At 46.4% G+C, this 22,328-nt stretch overlaps 1 protein-coding gene and 1 long non-coding RNA gene across 7 annotated transcripts in view; one reads left to right on the top strand and one right to left on the bottom strand.

Moving 5' to 3' along the window:
- Positions 1-22,328, top strand: part of LOC126918014 (3-phosphoinositide-dependent protein kinase 1) — a 403,560-nt gene that overhangs the window by 290,409 nt on the left and 90,823 nt on the right. Inside the window, exon 1 of one of the 6 annotated variants that reach the window (XM_050725590.1) lies at positions 12,993-13,184. The exons of the other annotated variants lie outside the window; for them this stretch is intronic. Within the exon in view, the coding sequence (XP_050581547.1) occupies positions 13,008-13,184 (177 nt within the window). The 5' untranslated portion in view covers positions 12,993-13,007. Of the gene's footprint in view, positions 1-12,992; positions 13,185-22,328 lie in introns of those variants that run through there. 6 annotated transcript variants of the gene reach the window in all.
- LOC126925358 (uncharacterized) lies at positions 11,454-12,934 on the bottom strand. Its single transcript, XR_007713916.1, has 3 exons — positions 12,748-12,934; positions 11,835-12,644; positions 11,454-11,695 (listed from the first exon to the last, which is right to left on the bottom strand). It is a non-coding gene; the product is annotated as an uncharacterized LOC126925358 (long non-coding RNA).

Below are 22,328 nucleotides of genomic sequence, written 5' to 3' on the forward strand. Positions count from 1 at the left end.
TCACGCATTCCTTGCGGAAATTGTCGGTATCAAATGCCAGAATCCGTATCCCACTGATTTGCGAGTCTAATCGATCGTTCTTTTCTGTCTCGAGAAACATATGATCGCAGACGACTGTTTTGCATATGTATACACGTGGTTACATCACGAAAATCGATTTACCGAAGTAAGATATCGGCTCCTGTCTGTGTAAGACGGAATAAACATTTTCATCGACTACGGTGGTCCTTGAACGCGGTACCTCGTCGAAACCTCTTGCGTCACGACAATTAACTAACGATTTTGATCTCTCGTCTCGTATCGACAGACAAGCCAGCGGTCGAACGGCTAGATAAATATAATCGTAGTTCGTAAGAACATTGGCTGGTTATTGCTGTTGATTGCCGGCTGCTCGTAATAACCGCTGCACGGATCCGCAGATAAGATTTCCGGATGCAACGAGACAACCAGCTATTACCGGTATTAATGCTCGGTTAAAAAGGTGATATCGAGAGCACCGATGGGCTTTCGCCTCGTATATATCAACGGACCCACTCGTTCGACGCAATGGCTGGCAATCACCGTTGGAACGATAGCGTTTTGACTAATATTACACAATGTCGCGTAACCGTACTCGCTCGTGGCGCATCCCGATCTTAAATGAGACATTCTGGCTCACGTGCAGTATTTTCATCGTGGTAACGCGACAAGCTGATGCGACAAGGGTTGATTCCCTTGATATTTTATCAATCGTTCGCGTTACAACAAAACCTTTAACTTTATTTTTTGCCTTTATTCAAAAAACATTATTGATTCGTTTTTTTAATAAGTCGAACAAACCAAGCAAACGATTCGATAAGAAAATTGTGACAGCGTGTAGCGATGTTCATCTGGTCATTCCCGACAAGAGTCACGATGGCGTAATTGATCCGCGATCGTCGAATCAATAGGTCGCTGCGACAACGACATTCACGGGGCTACGCTTACGCCATGTTATGTCACCGCGTTCCGTTTTTCAGGCGTTCCTTAAACGGTGCGGCCACTCTATGCACATTGATTTCGCATTCAGGTGGAAAAACGGTGAACGTCCATCGAATGATCTATCGGTACGCGACCCGCGACCCCTCGTCGTTCTACTTCCATCCAACGATAACGTGGACCTCGTTTATTTTCGCCTGGCTCGAGGCGTGTACATCGGCCTTGCTGATATTTCTCTATCGAGTACTTGCCATTTTATGGTGTTCCTTGGGCTCGATCGAAATATCAGTTTCGCGAGTTCGTTTCGTAGACTGGAAATCGACAACGCCACCAGAAGTATCGCGATCCTATTTATTACAGGCATGAATGTATTATATTTTGTATATAACAATGATGGATCGTTATATTTTATATATAATTCCAATTAGAATCTTAAATCATAGATGCGTCTCATTAACAGCCGGTAAACAGTAATTGATATACATTTTTTAACTAATCAGTCAGAGGTTCGGCCTCGAGGACCGATTAAACGAGACTCTGCTGTACCTAGATAAATACTTACGAAACACGATCGATTTTAACCTTGTCTCGACGAACGTCTTAGCCTTTCGATTTCGATATATGACGATCGATCGATGTCAGTTATTACATCATCATCGGTCCCATTCCCCGACAGTTTACCGTTCCTGGTATAACATCATCCAGCCTCCGCATCGAATCCGCAAACAACCTCAGAATTTCGCTAAATCGCTTCCACCCACGTAACCGATCGCCCTCAATCGCCGGCAATCCGATACCGCGTGTCCGCATTCCGACATCCTACACGGTCAACCCCGTGTCGAGAGGCACGAAGGGCCTCCGCTTCGAACATCGAGCCTATCCTATCCGATAAACCGTAGATAAAGGCGCGCGTCGATAAGAGAAACGGCTTTCTCGTGTCTATTTTTAGCTATCGACAGCATACATCGGGCATCGTCGAGCCGAAGCCAAGAAAATACTTGCCTCGCAATGGCGTTACGCGTGTTTTCGATCCATGTAACCGTTTCTCCGTGTTCCACCTCGGTTTCTAATCAACGATTATTTACGCGTAGGTACGCGGAGTCGTTGGCACGATGCGACGCGTCGCGAAGCCACCAGGCGACCTCCAGGTAGACGCGACGACGCGGTTGCTCCGAATCACCGGGTAAAAACATGCAAGTAGGCCAGATAGTCAGCGAACCAGGCCCCGTCTAGATACTGCGACGCAATAATTCACCGTAAACTTTCGACATGCAGCCACGATTCGCCGCCGTTCCTTCTTGCGTTCTCCGGCTTTGTGTTGGCTGCGCGGCGCCCCGCTCTCCTCCGCGCCCAACCCCTTTCACCACCGGCCATCGCGAGATTGTCTTTCCCTCCACAACAGATCCACCGTTTACCGGCCAGTCGGGAGAAGTTGCGACGGTTCGGTGTCGGTTTCAAGTACGAATAACGTCCTCAGAAGGTGGTGATGGTAATAGGCTGCCTCCGAGTGTTGTAAGAATTAATAGAAAGTCGAGAGAGTGGAAGTGTTTTTCTAGGCCTCCGGGACTCGACGTAGCTGGTAAACAGTGAAATATTGCGCGATTTTGTTTCGTACGTTTGGTACCATGATACGTTGTATTCTTGAAACGGATCTTGTCAAAATTTGCGTTGCGTTCGAAGTGACGAGAAAACCGATGAGATCGAGCTAACGGATACCGCGAATTTCGCTCGGCTCGATCCTCGGATTCAACGCTCCGCGAGCAATCATTTTAATATTCCGAGGGTTAAGAACGACCGACCGTTCCATTGTGAACGTGCACGCTCGGCTGGGCAAGAGAAAGTCGACGGGAATTTTTGGCGCGCGTTTCTTTGCCTCGCGTGCGTGGGAGGGAAATTAAACGAGATCGACTAGCCGATTATACGCGATCACGGTGCAAACTTTCGGTCCCCGTTACGCGTCTTTGATCGTTCTCCGCGAACAACGATATCCCCGTTTCGAACATTTTACCGATAATCCCGTTGGAGCGTTTGAATTCCACACGGTGAGAGGAATTGGAACTTGTTGCACAAGCGAACGGCCAATTAATCCCGGCGGTACATCGAAATTTCCGTGGTCCTTTGTCGTCGCGAAATCCGAGCTCGTTGATGTTAATTAAATTTAATTGATCATCGCCGTTGGCGCCACGAGATTTCAGCGTGGCTGCATATCAAAAGGAGCCGAACCATGCCAAGACGCTCTTCGTTAATTTATTCTCTGACCGCGCAAGAACGCTGTCCGCGACGACGGATCCATAAATTTTTCTCACCGCTTTAACGGGAACGGTTCGAGGAAAATCGAACGCGAGACTCGAACATGAACCGCAATACTTCGCGTGCCGCGTGATAACAGATCATTTGAACAGTCTGTTCCCACGCTGTTGAGTTGAATTTTTTCCTTTGTTTCGTTTCGTTTGATTAATTCATGGGTTTTTTTTATCAGTCACCTTACATACTTAAGCATTACACGTGTAAAGTTTGATTATCTCTTAAGTCCTAGAAGACTCCGAGTTTGCATTTAAAAAATATTCAATGCGCACATAGAATCTATTCTTAGAATTGTCACGCGAGGAACACGAACGTCATAAGCTCTCATTTTCAATTTCTAGATGCTCGTAACCGCGGAAAATGCGCATAATTTATTCGAACTGGCGTCAGAGTTGCGAACAAGAGCGCAAAATTCGCCGGGACGCACGCGGAGAAGAGAGCGAGAGGGAGGAGGTTCGCGGAAAAACGTTTGACTTATCCGGAGATTACGCAACGCGCGAGTTACACGAAATTGCGGAAAATTAACTGGGAATCGCGACGAAAATCATTCAAGGTTTCATTCCATCGAATCGCTTAACGAACTTTCTTACGACATATTGCATGACACGTACGTCGATCACGCCTATGCGTGCGATTAAAAGAGAACAATTTTGAAGATAAATAAATTGGAAAAATAAACGAGGATAAAGATCATACGGATAAGACAGAGTATTAAAGGAATTCGAATGAAATACGATTAAAATGGCTCATCGATCACGAACGAATCTAGGCGAACAGTCGCCCTTACTGCGCACTAACGTCTACGTAACTTGCAATCTGATTGCTCCGCTAATGGGGCAAACGGGAAGCCACAGAAGGCAATTGACACGTGTAAACAACGGGTCGCGTTCGTACGTCACGACGAAACGATTTGACGAATTCCCAGCGCGGCGTCGAGATGCTGGCGCTAATTTCCGGTGTGGAAACCTGACGATTTTCTGCGCAACATCAGTGACGCGATTCGTTTTGTATTCTCCTCGGGAATTCGCAGAAACGGTCGGACGTCCTGGAGCGACGTTTTGCCAACTGCCATAAGGATTCTATAAATCCTTCCAGAAGGAAGGAGCCTGGAATGGCACTTGGGCGGATCGTGGAAGTATGCAAAGCACGCCTGATCCCCGAAAGAACGGAACAAAGGAGCAAACGTTCAAAGGAACCGTCTGAAAAGCGATTGCAGCGTGTTTTCAACTCCTTGATTGCCATTAATGGCTGTACAGGCCGTTTCAGTGAAACGGAGTATCGCCCTGCTCGAGTAACTAAGAAGCCTTTAACGATCGTATATCGTAAAGTTACGAATACTTCGTAATTGCTGGATAACTTCGTTCTATGACGTAATTGGTTTCTCAGCTAAGTTACTGATAAGTTACTAAATGAAAGTACATATATGGTTACCGTTTTACTAACTTGAAACATTCAATCTCTTATCCTCCTAAATACATAATTTTTATAGAATCTATTACCTATGTAGTTAATTGCTACGTTTATTTTTTCTAAGTACTCCTCGACTCCTTTATATAATTAATCGATGAAATGAGCGCAACGTAGAATATATATTTCACAAAATCACGCAACTCCGTTACGTTCCTCTTAAGCAACTCCATGAAATGAAAGAAACCACTGAACGCCTGTCAAACGTATCTTTCTTAGTGTGTGCCTCTCTTATGTCAAAGAGTCGAAAATCTTACCCCCCCAAAAATGCCGGATATGCTTCTTGTGAAACAACCGGTATAACGTATGGTGCAGAGAGCTAAGCACCCAGTTTATGTAATATTGTAGATATACCTGTCCACGTGCGGCGGTGTGCGAGCGCGGTCACACGCGCACCGACACGCTTCGCTCCGCGTCTGCTCGCCTAGCTGCGCACACGGACACGAGCGTCGCGGTCTCGCGCACGCGAGCTCGCGCCGCGAGAACTGCGCCGCGACCTACTTGTCTAGGCCACTGTATCTGCGTTTCTATGTACGGCTTATGTTTTGTACGAAATTCGCGTCTGCCGCGCGATGCGGAATCGCTCGCTCGCTCGCTCGCTAGCCGCACGTACACTTTCCTGCTAGATTCCAGGCGATCGTCGATCCTCGACGAGGCGGATGCGTCTCGCGAAATAATCGCGAGCATCCTCTTCGAGTCCTGCGTGTTTAGAAACATGCCTGACACGCTTCTCTTACTTCACGAGTATCGACATTCACGAAGATGCTTGATTTTAGACGAACAGCATCGTTCGATCGATCCTCGATATTTGAGTTCTGATTCATGCAGATATCTGATATTTCTAAATTTTAAATTTTATTATCTTACTTGCGTAATTTCAATTTTGTGTCTTTTCATATCAGTAGAAGAAGTCTTCTTTGATTAACCGTTCGCCTTATGGTTATGAAATGAATTATACGACGTTTGTGAGAAAGGCGACCAAATTTCTGTCTAACCAAGTAGTCAGGATTAATTTGGGAAGGCAGCAAATTGAAACGGATCGATAGATGCCTTCCGAAATCGTCATAGAAGTTGGTTAGGAACAGCGAACTAGTCTAGACGAAGTTCGATGGTGCTCGTCTAGCTGGACATACGTAGTCGTGTATTTCCTCGAGCGAGAAATTAGCGCGCCGAACTGGGAACCTTCGACAGATATCGGTTGAAGCGGATGTTCACAGTCGAACAAATCGACGAGGAGAAAAATACGCGCGATAGGAGAACGGCATCTAAACGGACAGCTTCGCAAGGCGCAACTTCGTGAGAAGATCTCGACCCGGCAGTATTCGTCGTGGCAATCGCCGCTTCGAAAGTAAATTACCCCTAAATATCTCGGAATGCATTCGTTCGTAATTTACGACTTTACGAAACAATAGCTCGAGAGTTAGAATCCTCGCGCATTCGTCGCTGAAAAATCGAACGATTAACCGCCTGGCTAAACGATCTGGTCGCACGGAAACCCGCTGACCCAGTACACCTGAAAAATGCGATAGCCTCGTTGGAAACGATTACGTGGTGTGTAACTGGAGGCAGTCGTTTCGATCGGGGCGTTTGAAAATTGTGAAGTTTCTAACGGCGACCGAATTCCCGAGAGGTCGACCGGGTACCGGAAGACGAGCACGTTCAGATCGCGTGGTCTTCCTTTGTTCGCGTCCGGTGGAGGACACCGTGTAACGTACGAAGCGGTGGCGCGACGGCCATCGCTCGATCTAAACAACAATTAACTACAGTTACGAGTGCGCCGGATTCCAGGGAATCTGGAACGCGACTGTAAAAAGCAAAGTAAACGGCGTTTCTCTCTCCACGGCCGGTCCCGTGCTCGTCGTCGCCGTCGCCGTCGTCTCCTTTCCCGATTCTCCTCTCTTTCGCTCCCTCTTCCTTTCACTCGTTCCCTCTGCCTCGCCACAATGCGATGGAGTTCCGCAGTCGATTCCAGTTTACAACGGTGTCGTTCGTGACGGCGATGATTTCGAACGACTCGGATCTAGTAGCGAGACGTAGATCGCGAAACAAGAGAAGGAGAAATCGAGGAAAAATCGTGCGAAAGAAGGCGCTTCGACGCGGAAGATGAAGAGAGCCTGCGTGATTCGAAGGACACAGGAAATAGGAAAACCGAACAGGGTAAAATGAAGATTCGAAGAGGGGAATCGGTTGGGGAAAGAAGGAAGGGCTAAAGAGGGAAAGAAAGGGAGAGAGAGGTAGAGGTTGACTGTAACGAGTGGAAGGCAATTTCTCCACAAGCTGCTTTCTTCGGTCGGTGGTGGTGCAATTTTGCGCAATGCAGTCTGGTGGGATTCACGGCGCACACAGCAGCCGCCGCACTCTCGGTACGGCTCGGTACGTGGTTAGCTCTCGTTGGAGACCGGACCAGGTCGACTCAGGTCGATTCAGGGGGATCCAGACGGCGCTGTCGTCGCCGGACGATGTACGTCCGCGCCGGGTGGCAGGCAGGGTCTGCCGCTTCGAAAGGTGGGAGGATTTGTTTGTAAACAGTCCGTGGCAAGTCGAGTTGCAGATCGCGCGCACGGATGTGGAGGTGGGAACGTTTGAACGCAGGGGGAACGCTGGAAGGACGCCGGCACGGGGCAGGAGGGGAGACTTTCTCCCTCCGAGGGTTACGTAACCTGAGCGCGCGCCTGTCGGCTGTCTGAGCGTTGCGGGACCGACCTACTTGACCCACTGTCCCTAAGCGTGGCCTCGCGGATCGAGCCAAGGGGATCGGAGATCGGGGATCGGCTCTCGCGACCATCGCTGCAATGCACTCGACCCGTTCCACGCAGACCGGAACACGAGGGTCGTGTCCAACGATCGCGAGCCAACCAATGAACACGACCGTGCCTTTCTCCTCTCCTCTATCCTCTCTAGCTCTCCATTCGGTCGCGTTTCATAGACCGCAATTTCGGCAAATTACCACATATCGACAAACGCTTGTCCCTGAGACGTTTCGCGGCTACCTTGAGCGCCGCCGTTTCTCCAATATACACGGATACGTTCCATTGCTGCGAACTCTCCGAAGAGAAAATTCGATGGTCCGTCTAACGGATCGAGTGATTGGATATTTGATGTCATTAGTCGAATATTAGACGAATATTTGTCGAGTACAATATCAATATTTGCTACGTCGAGTCGCTCCGGCGGTAAACGCACGTCCATGACCAACATCTTTTCAGTTTTTCGGAAAGCGACGTCCAGATCTGTCTTTAGATGCCCTTTCAAAAGCAGCTGATCGACGTGAGCCGGTTACAAAAAGAGAAACTTTCTGGGCAAATGACCGCACTTTCCTCTATCGCAATCACACGTCCCCGGTATCAGAATCTAGGATGGGATTGTAGCATCGACGGAAGCCTTCCAACGCAAAACACGGCCACGCGGTTGATGGACAATTTTATCACGATTAAATTTACTCGGAATCCCCGCTGTTCGGCTGAGATGCCTGACTCTTTCGAGGATACAGGTTTGCAAACCAACTGGAAAAATTAGAGAACACGTTCGAGCGTGACCTATTTGATCCATTCCATCGGAGCGCACCAAGTGCAATTCGGGTCGCTACGCTCGACCGCTGCACTCGACCCACTCGAGATCCGAACGAGCCACGTCCGGTCCATCTGCCACGAATCCTTAAATAAACGACCCGTGAATCCAGCACCCACGATGAAAATATTTTAGTCCTTCCAGGCATTCGATTCTTCTAAAGACATTTACGTTGATACCGTTGGTCGAAGAGAGCAACGTTGAAAACACGTTGCATCTTCATTAACGACAAAAATCCCTCGACTCTTAACAAGAACGGATTCAAATTGTAATCGACTTAATTCGATTAAAATTTTGTTTCTTAAGAGACATTAATAATAGTAGTAGTATTCGAGAGTATCTTCGAGATTCCTCCTGCTTTGTTTGTTACTGCTCGAGAAAAGACGAGCGCACAGTTTACCGCTACTTTGATTCTGAACCTACTTGCTCGCGTGCCGATCGTTGCCTTGTAACAAGTCAGCCAATCGTTTCCAAACGCAAATTACCGATCAGAAGCAAGCGAGTTAACCGAGATTGATTCCGCTCTTGGCCGACCAATTAATTTCCATCCACTAATGCCGCCGTGCAGACGTTTCCATTTAATTGGAGCACCTGGACGCCTCCGTGGCGGCGTCGCGACGGATTCGCAAATTTTCAAGCGACTCGATTCATCCATCAGCGAGCGTAGCCGGTTGGAAACGGGTCGCCACGAGCGACTTCGCTCTGTGCTCGACCCACTCGAGAGAGACCGGAACGAGTCGTGTCCGGTCTCGATGTTAGTAATCCATAAATAGACGGAGGTCGTTGCCAAACCAGTGCCGGTGGATTATAGACGATACCGCGACACCAACGCGGAACGAAAATAGTCGAATAGTAATTACCGCCCTCGACGAATTACGTCCGCGTCTTTCTTTCCAAGTTGCGCGTCGTTGAGAAACGCTTCGGCCGAAAATATTTCCCAATTCTCTCTCAATAGGCTTATTTATAGGCTTTATTATATGTGATTTATAGGCTTTGTTATATGTGATTTTTACCTGAATATAGCACATAAAGAGTATTTCGTCTAAGGATGGAAGGAGATCTCTTCTCTTTAACAGACAAAACTAAATTACAACACCACCATGCAATACAAGCTTTGGAGAGATAGGAACTCGGTATATTCGCTTCTCTACCATAAGTAGCCACGAGCGACCCATTTCGGCTAGTAAATCCGCAAAAATAGACACGACGCATTGCCAAATTCGTACTTATATATGGCGAACAAAGTTTCGGGACGCGTGGAGGGATGATTCGTTTCGGAAAATCGTCCTCCACGGCCGGCGAAACGTCGTCCAAATAACCTCGTAATTCTTGCGCCGTGAATTCCTTTCCTTCGCGAACGTCACTGTTTACGAGCACATTTCCTCTGACTCTTTGTTTGCCAAGATACGAAAGATCGAATCGTTACGAAAACGTTTCCCGCTCTTGATTATATCTAAATATACATAATTCGAGTTTCGATGCCTCATCAAACGAAGAAACGACTCAAACAAAAATACCGTACTCTCTATCGGCGACAAATTTATTATTATTCGTTGGAATTATCACGCTCCGAGTCGATAAAACGGATCGTAATGGCGGAGACGACAGCAGGTTCGTTAAATTAATAACGCAGTCTCGAACACGTACGATAATGGTCGCGGTCGGCGTCGGTCCGGGCCAATTTATTCGCGAGAGGCCGGAATAATTTGCCAGGAATAGTAGTCGCGGCCGACAGACACGGACGGCGTCGGTCTGATCATTTCGGGAGTGACCTACTGCCCTTATGTGGCGCGCACTCGGTCCTCCTCGAATCACGCGGCCGAAAACCGATCGCGTGCAATTCACCACCGGATAAAACAAATAAACATCAGTGCGTGCCACGACTGGCTTGTGAAGCTGGCGGGTAACGTCGAACGCAATGCGATAGTTTTGTCTTTCGACGTTGCGTAAGCTCGGCCAGGTTGAAAGGACTGGATCGATGGCGTCTTCGACGTCTGAAGTTTCGGACCAGATGGTTCCTCGTTGTTACCCAGTTACGATCGCTGTTAATTATTCGCGAGTTTTGCGGCAAATGTAAGAATAATACACGGTATTCCGTAGAAATTTCTATGTATCGAAAAATTAGAAAATGCACAACTGTATTTATATAATACAATGCAGTAGAATATCTGACCAGCGGAACCTGACGTGAAACTTAGTACGTGTTGCGTCAGGAATGAAAGTAGATCCGCCAAATGTCATACTCCGCGTAACTGATTACTAACGGTAGTTACGAATGTTAAATACCACGTGCGATACAAATATCGAAATTCGAATTTGGCTGGCCGCGAAATTAGAATCGTTTGGGTAAAGGCAAGCGATCATCGAAACAACGAACGATCAAATATTTGGAATATCTAGAACGGAAGATTCTAAATAGAAGAGATAAGGATGTGACCAAAGGGAACTGGCACATCCTACGAGCGATAAAGACTTAAACAGCAATGATTTAATCGCTTTGTTTATATGCGAATTCCACCGCGCGTCGGATTCGAACACGTTGACTCGATGGTAATGAAAACAAACGCGATCACGGAGGATGAAGACAATTTCCCGCGTTGCTCGTAATCCGTCTTCCGGCCCGCACGCGTTATACAACGCAATCAACGAGGTATGGAACGGAAGCCACGTTCCTGGGAAGTCACGTGGCCAGCCGGTCCTACGGCCTCGGTTCTTCGATACTTCTCACGATGCGTCTCGGAAGTCCTGCGTTGTCTGCCGTTCGCTTGTCGAACGCTGTTCCCTCGCAGCGACGACCCTACGAACGATGGTCGCCCGTTCACCTTGACCTAGGTCGAGTGCAACCATCGAACGCGTTCTCCACGCAAACTTCACCGTGATCTTCTTTGTTCGACATCGTTTCTGGATCGCGGCCGAACGACACCGCGCGCGTGTGATTAAGCCTCTGAGCGCGTTCACACGTTCGCCGACGGGATATACGCTTGGCAATGTGAACGACACGCTTTTTAGAAAGTGACGATGTTATTGTGTACCGACTGAGCGCGATAATCGAAGGAAAACCGAGTTCCCGAAAGACGGAAGAGAAGCTTGTGGAGTTTTTGATGTTCGCGTGTTAAAAGGAAGGTTGAAGTCAGCAGGGATTTCCATGACAGGCCGAGTTAGAGATGTAATTATATTGTCACTTTAAACACCGAGTATACATGAATAATCCATAGAGTGGGAAAGAACAAAAGTCTTTCGCCAGAGAACGTGTCAACGTGGCGCGGACATAATGCATCAGAGCCGCGTAGTTCCGGGACGGCAGAAAATCGTCCGTGAGAGTAGAAATCTCGAATATTCTAAAAAGTAGGCAGCGAGACGGCGGCGCCTCGTGTTTCTCATGCGGAGACGGTTTCTCTTGCTAAAACAGATCATATGCAAAAACTTGCCATGGATGCGCTCTTTGAGCAACCGATTAGAGTTCGACGAGAAACTAGTCCATCCAGAAATCTAATTGTCAAGAAGGAATTCGCGGAAACGAAAGAGATAAAATTACTTACATATATAGTTCCGAAAGAAGAAATCTTTTGTCCAACTGCCAGTCTTCGGGTACGGAGAATCGCCGAGCGATTTTGCCCGTTGTCGCAGAGACAATGGAAGATTCAGCGTGAAGGCGATAGCGAGCTTCCTGTTTACACCAGCCTACCAACGGGAACGTAGGCTGTAGCGGGTGTTCTAATCGCGAACGTGCCGCTATTCGCATGCTGGTCGCGCATCTCGGCGAACGTGTGTGAATCGTCTGGCGACAAAGGCTTGTCCCGAGTCTACCTTCATTCACGTTCGTTCGAAGAAACGGGGAAACGGGAAAATACGCTGGAAAAGTTCGTTGGGGCCCGGAGAACAGTACGTCGCGTGCATATTTATTCTCTGTTGGCGCCGCTTAACAATCTCGTTATTTTATTTATAAATCATCGACGAACATAGAAGCTTATTTCCACGATCCTATTTCCTCGTGGCCGCGTTGGCGAGCGAATAGACACACGGACGGCTATGACGCCGTCAATGTCGCCGATTCCACTGGAACAGCCGCTTTACCATGACACATCGGCAGGAATAACTGGCCGATTTAAAAGCGGCTGGTTAATCGTTACCGGCGTGCCCGTAATTGCCTCACACGGCTAATAATAGAGCATCTTTAGAGCTGGCTCGATTCAACGTGCCTTAGCGCTGATTCATCGGGACTTTTGTTTATTGTTTACGTCCCGGGGGCGACCATTGGTTAACTTTCCTGCTAGTTCGGGAACAGGCGGCTTCTGCGGCCGCTTTGACTCGCTTTCGTTCGACTTGCTTGCAAGGTTCGTTGGCTGCAGCTAAAGAAAGCACAAACGGTAAACTTGTGTATGCGAAATAATACGCGTGTATCATAGTTATTTATATTTAGCGATAAAGATCGTCCATATCGAACAATTTTACCGTGCAATTCTCTTTCTGAAATACGACGTAACACGACCCAGATATTGCATTCTGCGATACATTCGGTACATAACATCGTCCAGAAAAGTTGTCGCTGAAGTATCAGGCGCAAAGCGGCTAATTGCCCGGACCACACACGCGGTTCCCTCTTTAATTCGATGGCGAGCGCGTCCGATTGTCGCACGCTATTAATAGGCGTCTGTATCGGCGAACATCGAGAACGTCGCTAGTATACCGAGTGACTCTCTATATTTAGCCCGATGGTGTCGCGCACAGGTGTGAACGCCGCATACCTGGCCGCGCATCCCGACTTAAAGGTGCATGCACACGCTCCGCCGTGCCGTTGTAAACAACAGCGGCCGTGGGAGCCGCGCGTGCGGCTGATTCACATTCCGGGCGCGCGAGGCCAGCCTCTAGGTTATCGGCTAACGAGCACTGTGAGTACACCAGATTTTATGAAACTATAGCGATAAAGTTGCGTTCGGTCCTGCAAATTAATACGACGAATACCGAATCTGGCCACGGGGACGAACACGAGAGTAAACGCGTCGGCGTCGCGGCGTACGAAGCCAGAGGGTGGAAAGTCGTTTGTATACCGTTCCCAGGGGCAGCCGTGTTTTCGAAGAACGATTAAAACGAAGGATCGGAGAATTTACTGCGTCGTTGGTCGTGCACGCGATACCAAAGAACACGGAGTTAAACCCCGCGTTTATAACGTTACGATAAATTGCGTAAACGACGCGTCGCGTGCGCCAAAAGCGGTCAGATTGCCGGAACGTGTCACGTTCCACTCGCGTTTTATCTTCTGTCCAATTGAATCGATCCATCTACCATATTTTCATCCGTTCTCACGTTCGTCTTAGCGACGCTTCAATTTTTTCTCCCTCCAACATTTATCGTCTTTATGTGGTAATTTTTGTACCGCATCGAAGGTCAGACTTTATAAGGACACATGCCGCGCATGCACAGCTATTCAATCGCAATTACATACGAGCGACAACTATTTCCGTTCCTCGCTTTATCTTATTCTACGCGATACGATGAAATCTAATCGCGCTGTTGTTACTGTTACGCGTCTTCGTTCGAGGAAAGGCGAGAGCCGTTATAGACGGTACGTATTGATTTAACAAAAAATTAAAATAAACGTAAGTCGTAAATACATATTGTAAATCGATCGATCAAACGCCCGGGACTTAATCTCCGTAAAAACAGCGTGAGACAGTCACGGACATTTGAATGGAGTTTGAGCAAAAAATTCTAATTATTAACGATGCTGCGCTTTAACTCGTGACACTGGTAAGCTAACACGCGCCGATTCGCGAAAGTCGCGAGCACCTGCCCACGGCTGTACATTGCTTCTCGAGGTCGCAAATAACGCAGGATGGGAACGCATCGCGCCACTTATTCGCATTCCTCTCGTGGCACCGTCCACGTTTATTATGAGTGACGGTCGGAAGGATAGGTCGGAGCAACGTTTCTTTATCGCGCGATATCTTGCTCGCTCAAGCCGCCCATCGACCTTCCGTCGAGAGGAAGCGCGAGAATCTATCTCGACCTTCGATTCGAAAGCTTGTGTACGAACGGAATGTTTGCAAGATTTTTGCAACATGTTTGCGAATATAGCTTCTGCAAAATATTTTGATCGATTTCTTTAAGGGTAGTTTTACTTTAATAGCTATCGGTGTACATAAATAAATTGATGCGAAATCGTTCAAGTGCGGGAAATTTGTATTCCGCGCAGTACAAAAGTGAAGTCATCGTATTTTAGGAAGTAAGCAAATGCATGTTTACGCATATTTTTTTTTACCTCGTTTTCACTGCCTTCTTGTTTGCCAAACTTTTTTTCTGCGATGAGCACGCAGTTGTTTTTACAACCATCTTGCTGGCAAAAAGGAGAACTTTTTTTTACCGCTAAAAGAAAACATATTTTTCTTGGAGATAGTGTCAAGGTCACGAATTATTTCCTCAGCGAAACCACTAGTTCTTCATCGTTGTAACGTCGTAAATAGTAGAAGAACGAGTTTAACCATAGATCGCGTGCGCGTCCTTCGTGCGCGGTCCTTTCTACGCGTTTACCTTGTGCTAATGATCCAATAAACTTTGAAATATCGTTTATTTACAAACAACTTACATAAGAATTGTTTGCATGCAAAAATAGAAGCACTGGATACGTTTCAAACGGCGATTTCCGAACGCTGTTGTTCGAGATCCTACGATCGATATCGTTACCGCATCATTACCCGAGCTTTTTCCTGGCCAGCTATTGCTTCTGACAACAAGCAAGCCTACCCCTACTTTCGCCGTTCCCCTACAAAATATCCCTCGCATAAGCTACAATTTTACGAGTGTTTGTTTCTCTTCGGTCGATAATTTGCCAAAGAACGTTGCTTTTTTTTCAAATAGGTCCACGGGCAAAGAGCGTTTATCTACGCGTGAAAAAAGATTAGAGATGCCGCAACAGCGCCGTGGGCGTCTCCATCGCTGTCTGTTTTCCACCGCCCCCAAAATTATTCTTTCGAAATCTCGTCTCCAGCAACTTTCCTCGTGTTAAGAATCGTTTAATAAACTCTTGTGAGAAAAACTCGGCTGAATCGTAATGAGCCGTGGCGATGCTTTCCAAGCATCGATTACATAAAAGTCAGTGGCGTCGTAACACGAGCGTCGGCCAGTGAAAAAAGGTACGACAGAACGGAGCGACACATGACGCTTTTATTATCGCAGCCGATGCGTAGACGCGCAATACGGCCATAGGGATGAGCACGCGCCATCGCCGTAAGATAAACCATAATTGCGCGAATATAAATGCATGTCATTGTTAGCACATGATACGCGTTACTCGGCAGTAAATCGCGCGATATCTAATACCTGGCCGGAAAAACGCCTAATCTAGGAGCGCGTGCGTCGAGAATGTGTACACTAGATGCACGTGAACCTACACCTGTTCGTCGTTTGGAAAACTGATATCTCGCCGATGGAGACATCACAGGTTTCGAGTTTTATCTATCTTCTTCCCACTACTTCCTCTTACCTCTAGGGCAAAGAAACTGACACCGCGTTCACGCAACTTTTTATCGTCTTTTTCCTCGATCGACTCCACTTTTTTTTTACCAAACATTGAAAAATATAAAGAAGTGTCCTCGAAGCGCAAACTAACGAGAACGCGTATAAGGAGAAATAAAAAAATGAAGCAATGCGTCGTTGCATGCAGAAGGAGTCACGATCACGCCGCGTGCACGCTATCGTCGATGTGCAGACAGGCTGAAGTGTCACGACCGATGGGAATAACAATGGCAACAACAACAACGAGGGCAAGTTGCTAGTGTGACGCGATCGGTCGAAAGTCCGGATTCCCCGACGGCCTGGTTTCCGGCGATGGGCAAAAGTCGGACGAATAACTGCGGAATTACTTTCCGCGAAGCGCGGGAATAGAATCGACGCCGATTATCGACGGCCAATATTTGATTTTCCTACGACCGGTTCGCGGAATCTCGCACGCTTTATCCCGTGTTCCGCGAACGGCTGTCATCGATACTGATTAAACATCGTCTATCGTTAACGCACCTTGACAGTTTTCACGTTTTCGAGTACTTTGATATTTTTAAAGAAAATTCTTCGTAAAAATGATCAAGAAGTATAGTTGAAGTAGAACTAATCGATATTTTTAGGCTACCGTTTGAAATCTTATCTTTTGCACGCGTATTGTGCAAGCTCGAGTGAAAGTGAAAAGAGATTTCAAGCAGTAAACTTCGATACCTCCCTGATTACGTCTATGCGTACATATTAGGAGTGATGAGAAACGCGGTACGTTTTAGAGGAAATACCAGCGATTTCTCACGCTTCTTCTCGCGAACTAATGACACATACGCTTCGGGCAACTATCTGTCATGTACGATACGTGCCAACGTGACGTATCCGCGAAAATGTGTCGAAATCTTTCGCGCTGATACCACTGACTCGCTTGCTCGCAAATTCCTCCTTTGTGCTTCGATCAAGACGAATCTGCTACAGAGATACTAATCGGCATAACATGCATATTATTCATCGATATATCTATTTAATTCGTGTAGAACGAAGGTAAACATACGCTAATCATCGGTTCGGAGGAAAATTATAACGAGAAGATTGCTTATGTCAATATCGCAATAATCCTCCGTAATATATCACAGGATATTATTTATTTTTGAACAACCGTTATCCCAGTTACCCCTTAGCTAGAACAAACTTTCCAAGAATAGAGGTCGCTTTTTCGCGGCAATTCCACCGGAGGAAGAAATTTTATTCGCGACGAAATCGACACGATGACAGTTATAAGTTGGTTTAAAAAAGCACATAAATCGTGCGAAGAACGCCGCGACAAAGAAAGATAACCCGCGCGAGAATTTGTTATGAGCATAGCTCTCTCGGGGTCGCGCGAAAAAAAAAACTCCTAACCATGAAAAGCCGTCGTAAAATCGGCGAGGAAAACGAAAATTTCGCGGTTTGACTGTTTATACGCTGGTTCGCTATAAAACTTCCGCGATGAAGGCGGCTGTTTTTTTGCTGCGAACAGCTAAACGTCGCTCAGCGTGCTTTACAACCTCGCTCGAGTTATTTCCAAGGAAACATTCTCGTCGACGCGGAAATCTGAGAAAACGCGATTAACAACGTATAGGGAAACGTATGATAATTCTTCAATATTTGAACATAGTTTAGTGCATTACCGTGAAAAATTAGCCGTTCGAATTCCGACGTATCTTTAATCGATAAGATTTTCAACTCAAGGCATGTCCAGTCGAGGAAATCATCGATAAATCGGTCGATCTACGTCGATTGTTTCGCGAGTACCTAAGTAGTAGCTTTATCGGCAATTAGAAAGTGAAAACAACAAATTCGACGTATCCTCGGCCGACACGCGATGCAAATACGTACTTTCTATCCATAAAAATCAAGTAGACTTCAAATGAGGGAATGTTTAACCTCTAGGAGAACACGTCTCCAGAAATGGTAACGGAAATTGGTATCTTAAACAGCATCGTAATGCATCGTATTTGGCCTGTTCGTTCGTCGACCTTCGAAAAATATAGTAAAAAGTAAATGCGTTTAAAAGTTATACAAGTAGACGAGGAAGTGAAAGGCGAAATAATGTTTTAGAATCGCCGCGAGTGATATAATTATTTCGAATTCGAGTCTCGATCGCAACACTCCTTTCGAAGAATCGAACTGTTTAAAATATTTCTAGCTAAGCGATGTTTAGGCACGGAATTCATTCCGATCTATAAGTGCCCCGTGACGCTGCCTCCCACGCTCGTTACGCGTCTCTGCAATTCCTATTCTCGTCTAGAGCCATTGATTCATCCATGTCACGACCACGAATTACTTAAACAAATAGCTGCCTCCGAATGAACACAATACATTCTTGGAACTCCAATGAGGCTGCAATGCTGACCAAACACTGGAACACACTTCTAAGAGAGCACACCCGGAAGCCTGGAACAATTCCAGCCACGATAATCGATCCAGTCTAGTAGTAACTTCGTGACGATTAATTCTCAAACAAACATATCTCGATATGTAATTCCATTGTTTATCAGTTTTTGTTCATTTACGTGTGCTATATTCGTGCATTCGTTGCCCACGTGTTCCAAGGCGGACGCTTCGTGTCTCGAGATCATCTTGTCACGTGGTACAGAGCGTGACAATAAGCACGCTTTAACCATTTAATTGTCTTAACCGTTGGCATCAGGGCGTAACAGAAGGAAGAACATCGTCGGTCAGAGTCCAGAACGCGAGCCGTCGAACGCAAGAGCTCGCAAGCCAACGCTACCGGGAATCGGCGCGCGAAAGAATGTTTACGAGGGAGGAGCTGCGCGGGAACATTCCCACCCGGGAATGTCACGTTTCTACCGGGAACATTCGGTGTTTGCTCAGATGTTTCTAGGTATTACGAAGCCGTCAAACAGGCGAAAACATGGTTAAGCGCTTACAAATATTAGCAAACAATGTGTGAATAATCACGCGGATATCGCTTAATGATTAAAGATGTTTGTAGAATCCAATAGACGCGCATATGAATTTTCAAGCATTCTGCGAGAAAGTAAACTGTTACAAAACGAAAAATAATGAAAAAGAAATTAATCGTACAACGCAAGAGAATTATCGGATCTGATATAGATTTGTCAGTTCTTGGTACGCGTATAGCCATTCTGTTTCTTCGTATGCCGAGTAATAACGAGAAACACTGATTTCCCGTAAAAGTTCTCGACGCGCGCGTAGATAAAGACCGACATTGGCGATCAACAGGGCGAGGGAAAAACAGGAAAAAACCGGTATAGATTGACGAACGCGAGGGTAAATAGGCGAACCATCGATGTCCTCTCCTTGTTCCCGGAAGCTTATCTGCCTAGCGGCGATTGGTGGCCGCGCGAACGTGCGTAACGTACGAAACGAGTTTGCACCTTTTGCGCGTACGGTTCTTCCCGACTTGGCAGAGAATTCCAGGTAATCGGTCTGCCACGAACTGCGCGTGTCGCAAAGTACGATTATCCAGCTCTTCACCTTTGATTCTCGAAAGGAAACTAAATCTGTACAAACATTACATAAGAACGTTTAGTACAGATAAATTGGTTAGTTATGATTCTTTCGATCGACTATTATTAATTAAAAATAAATACACGATAAAGGTATCTCTGAACGAGAATTCGTGAAGTTCACCGTTCGATCGGGAAACGGCGCGAAGGCTGCAATTCTGACGCATACTCTTTGCGGTTGCGTTTTCCTATTAAAGAGCGGTTCGTCTGGAGGGATCTATATTTTTGGCCGATCCATTGACTCGGGGCGGTTTAGTCATGCCACTTGGTACAGTGCCCAATGACTGTTTGCGCAATAACGTATCAGCTGAACGTGAAATGTCAGAGTGCCTTCCGTGAGCGTGCGTCAAAAAGATGCACGCCACGAATTCACCTCGACGAAATTCCACCGCGATAAATATTGATCGGAATGCGAGCTGATTTTTCTACGCCTCGGTAAAATTCTTCTGCGTCTCAAACGACGAGCAATCGCATCATCTCTTTAACAACGCGACTGCAAACCGTAACCATGTTTACCGACTCAAAATCGATCATCGTTTATCGCCTTCTACGAATTCTGCTTCGTTTTCTATATGTAGGTCGATGCGGAATACGATTGGCTGGGTCGAATTTACGTTTCCGAGACGAGAACCAGAAATTCACTTTTACGTGGTCGTCGATGTGTCTAGGAATTCGTTTAAATGAATTGTTTTCGGAGGAAAAGCGAGTTAGTTAGAATTACCGTCGCTTTTAGAATACCATGAAATTTATCCTTCCGAGAAGAACAATCGCGACTACGTTGAATTTACATTTTCAATCGTGATCGTTCAGTTTCTTTTGTTTATCAAATGTGGCTATGAAAAATGTATTCCACGAACGTTCCGATTTCTCATATTTGACTCGTACTTTTTTTTTGGAATGTCCTAATGCTTCGTCAGACGTCTAGCGACACACTGACACTCTAACCAATGCATCAAACGCTAGAACATTAACATAACCGCCGGTGAGACGATGCGTTCGGAATGAAAACGAAGAAGCTAGGCCAGCATGACGTTCGCGCGCCTAGCCGCGCGATCGTATACGACCGTTCACATCGATGAACATAACTGTTGCGTGTTTTCGCGTTCCCGTTTGCGTCTAGGTCAAGAACGCGACGCGGCAACGCGTGTACGCGACGTAACGTAATTCGAAAAATACGAGGCGTATTTATTAGAGAAGATTGTATCTAGGTCCGACGATGTCGCCACGTGTGAATCGTTCGTTCCTCGACGCCCACCACAACGAATGACAAATGCCAAGGAAAAAATAAATATGAATCCGCCGTTCTTCTCGACAGTCGAGTCGAATCATTGAAATATTCCGAGGAACGTTGCGCAATCGTTCGACTGCTCGATAGTTCGAGAATAAAATGATTATTATTAAATAGAACGCTTCTGTGTTGCACCAGTTTCCTCCTTGTTAAACTGACTACTTCCGCAGCGGACTACTGTCCCTCCGTCATCGAGCGGAACACTTCCGCGCTGAATCAAATACTCGCTAGCCGAGTTAGTCAGCTCCCCATCGGATTAAACGTTTCCGAATCGACACAAATGTCCCCTAACAATGGGTCTAAGGTCTTTACGTTCGATCGTTTAGTAATAGATAAACACTTTTGATCAATACTAAATACACGACTTTTGTTACATAGATAGGTTCGTTATTACAAATAGTAAGAAGTAGAAAATGGGGAATGGGGTTGCTAACAATAGCGCTTAAGGGTTCATTTGCCTCCATTGTGATAACATTTCCACTGATTTTAGATCGTTTCTTGTTTTTGCCAAAGGTATCTCATCAATTACGTACAGCATGGTAACTATCCGCTTCTTCTTAAATCAGCTATTCAGACTGGAGTAAGCAGTGGCGATAAAGGAAGCACCCGGCGAGGAATGTTAATCGTCGGCTTCGAAGGAAACACAAACCAAACCAGAAAGAACGGCGGGCTTCGGTCAATGCGTTTCTTCGTTCTTATTTCCCTCTTCGAACCTATTCAATAAAATCTCGGCCGCTCTCCATTACCCTTCGCTTTATCCACGAATCGTTCGATCGTAATTATTCGGCTGCCCATAAACGAAAAGATCTCGATGTCGCATCTTTTCCATTGGTTCCTTTCGAAATTCTTCCTCCATTGAAATATGTCGGGGGAGCAAAGCGGAAATTGTAAAAGAGTGCCAGCTGGCTTTCGAGGCGGAACGCGATAACCGCGTCGGCGTTATCGTGTGGAGACGAGGCGTCGTTGTCGTAGCTGAACGTTGGTCGAGTTCGTTGAGTTCGTTACGGCTGATAAAAGGTTCGCGATCGTGTAAACTGCACGCTTGTCGCGTTTCATTCATGGAAACGCCACCGCCATCGTCGCCGACGCGACGTAGCCGTGGGATCAACGTTTTTATTTGCAACGGAAGACCAATATCGCAGACGCGATAACCGCCGTGCACGCAGGTAACACACGGAAGCTCGCGTCACCACGATCGGATATGCGCGCTGCTTTCCTCTTGTGTGCTTAGCTGCGCTCTTTCGCATTGGCGCCGAACTATGTAACTCCTCTGTCGCGTTCGATTTGATTTGAATTTTCGGTACTACGAGAAATATATTGAAGTTCAAAATATTGTGCTTTGTATTTCGTTAATGAGGCACAGGTCGCACATTCTTGCTGCAATTATATTGGTGATTTTTATCATAGAATTCCGTTTTTTTTAAATTGGTCGGAAAGCTACAAATAATAATTATCGATAAGAAAATGTAATAGAGAAAATCGAAAATCAAGTGCATCGAAAGACTAGTTAGACGCAAGATTTATCTAACGTCGATGTGAACATTACAGCATCGGTCATCGTACGCCACTGGTATCGAACGAATGGTGTGTTCAGCAAATATTTCTCGAACGCTTCGGCAGCCGTCGAAATTTTTCGAAGCGTATCTCCGTCGATTTCCTGGATCCGAAAAGTAAACCGGATCCAACAGACCTGGACAGACTCGGCTATACTTTATATCCATTATCAC

The sequence above is a fragment of the Bombus affinis genome, chromosome 1 (genome assembly GCF_024516045.1).
Source record: "Bombus affinis isolate iyBomAffi1 chromosome 1, iyBomAffi1.2, whole genome shotgun sequence".
Taxonomy (NCBI): Eukaryota; Metazoa; Arthropoda; class Insecta; order Hymenoptera; family Apidae; genus Bombus; species Bombus affinis.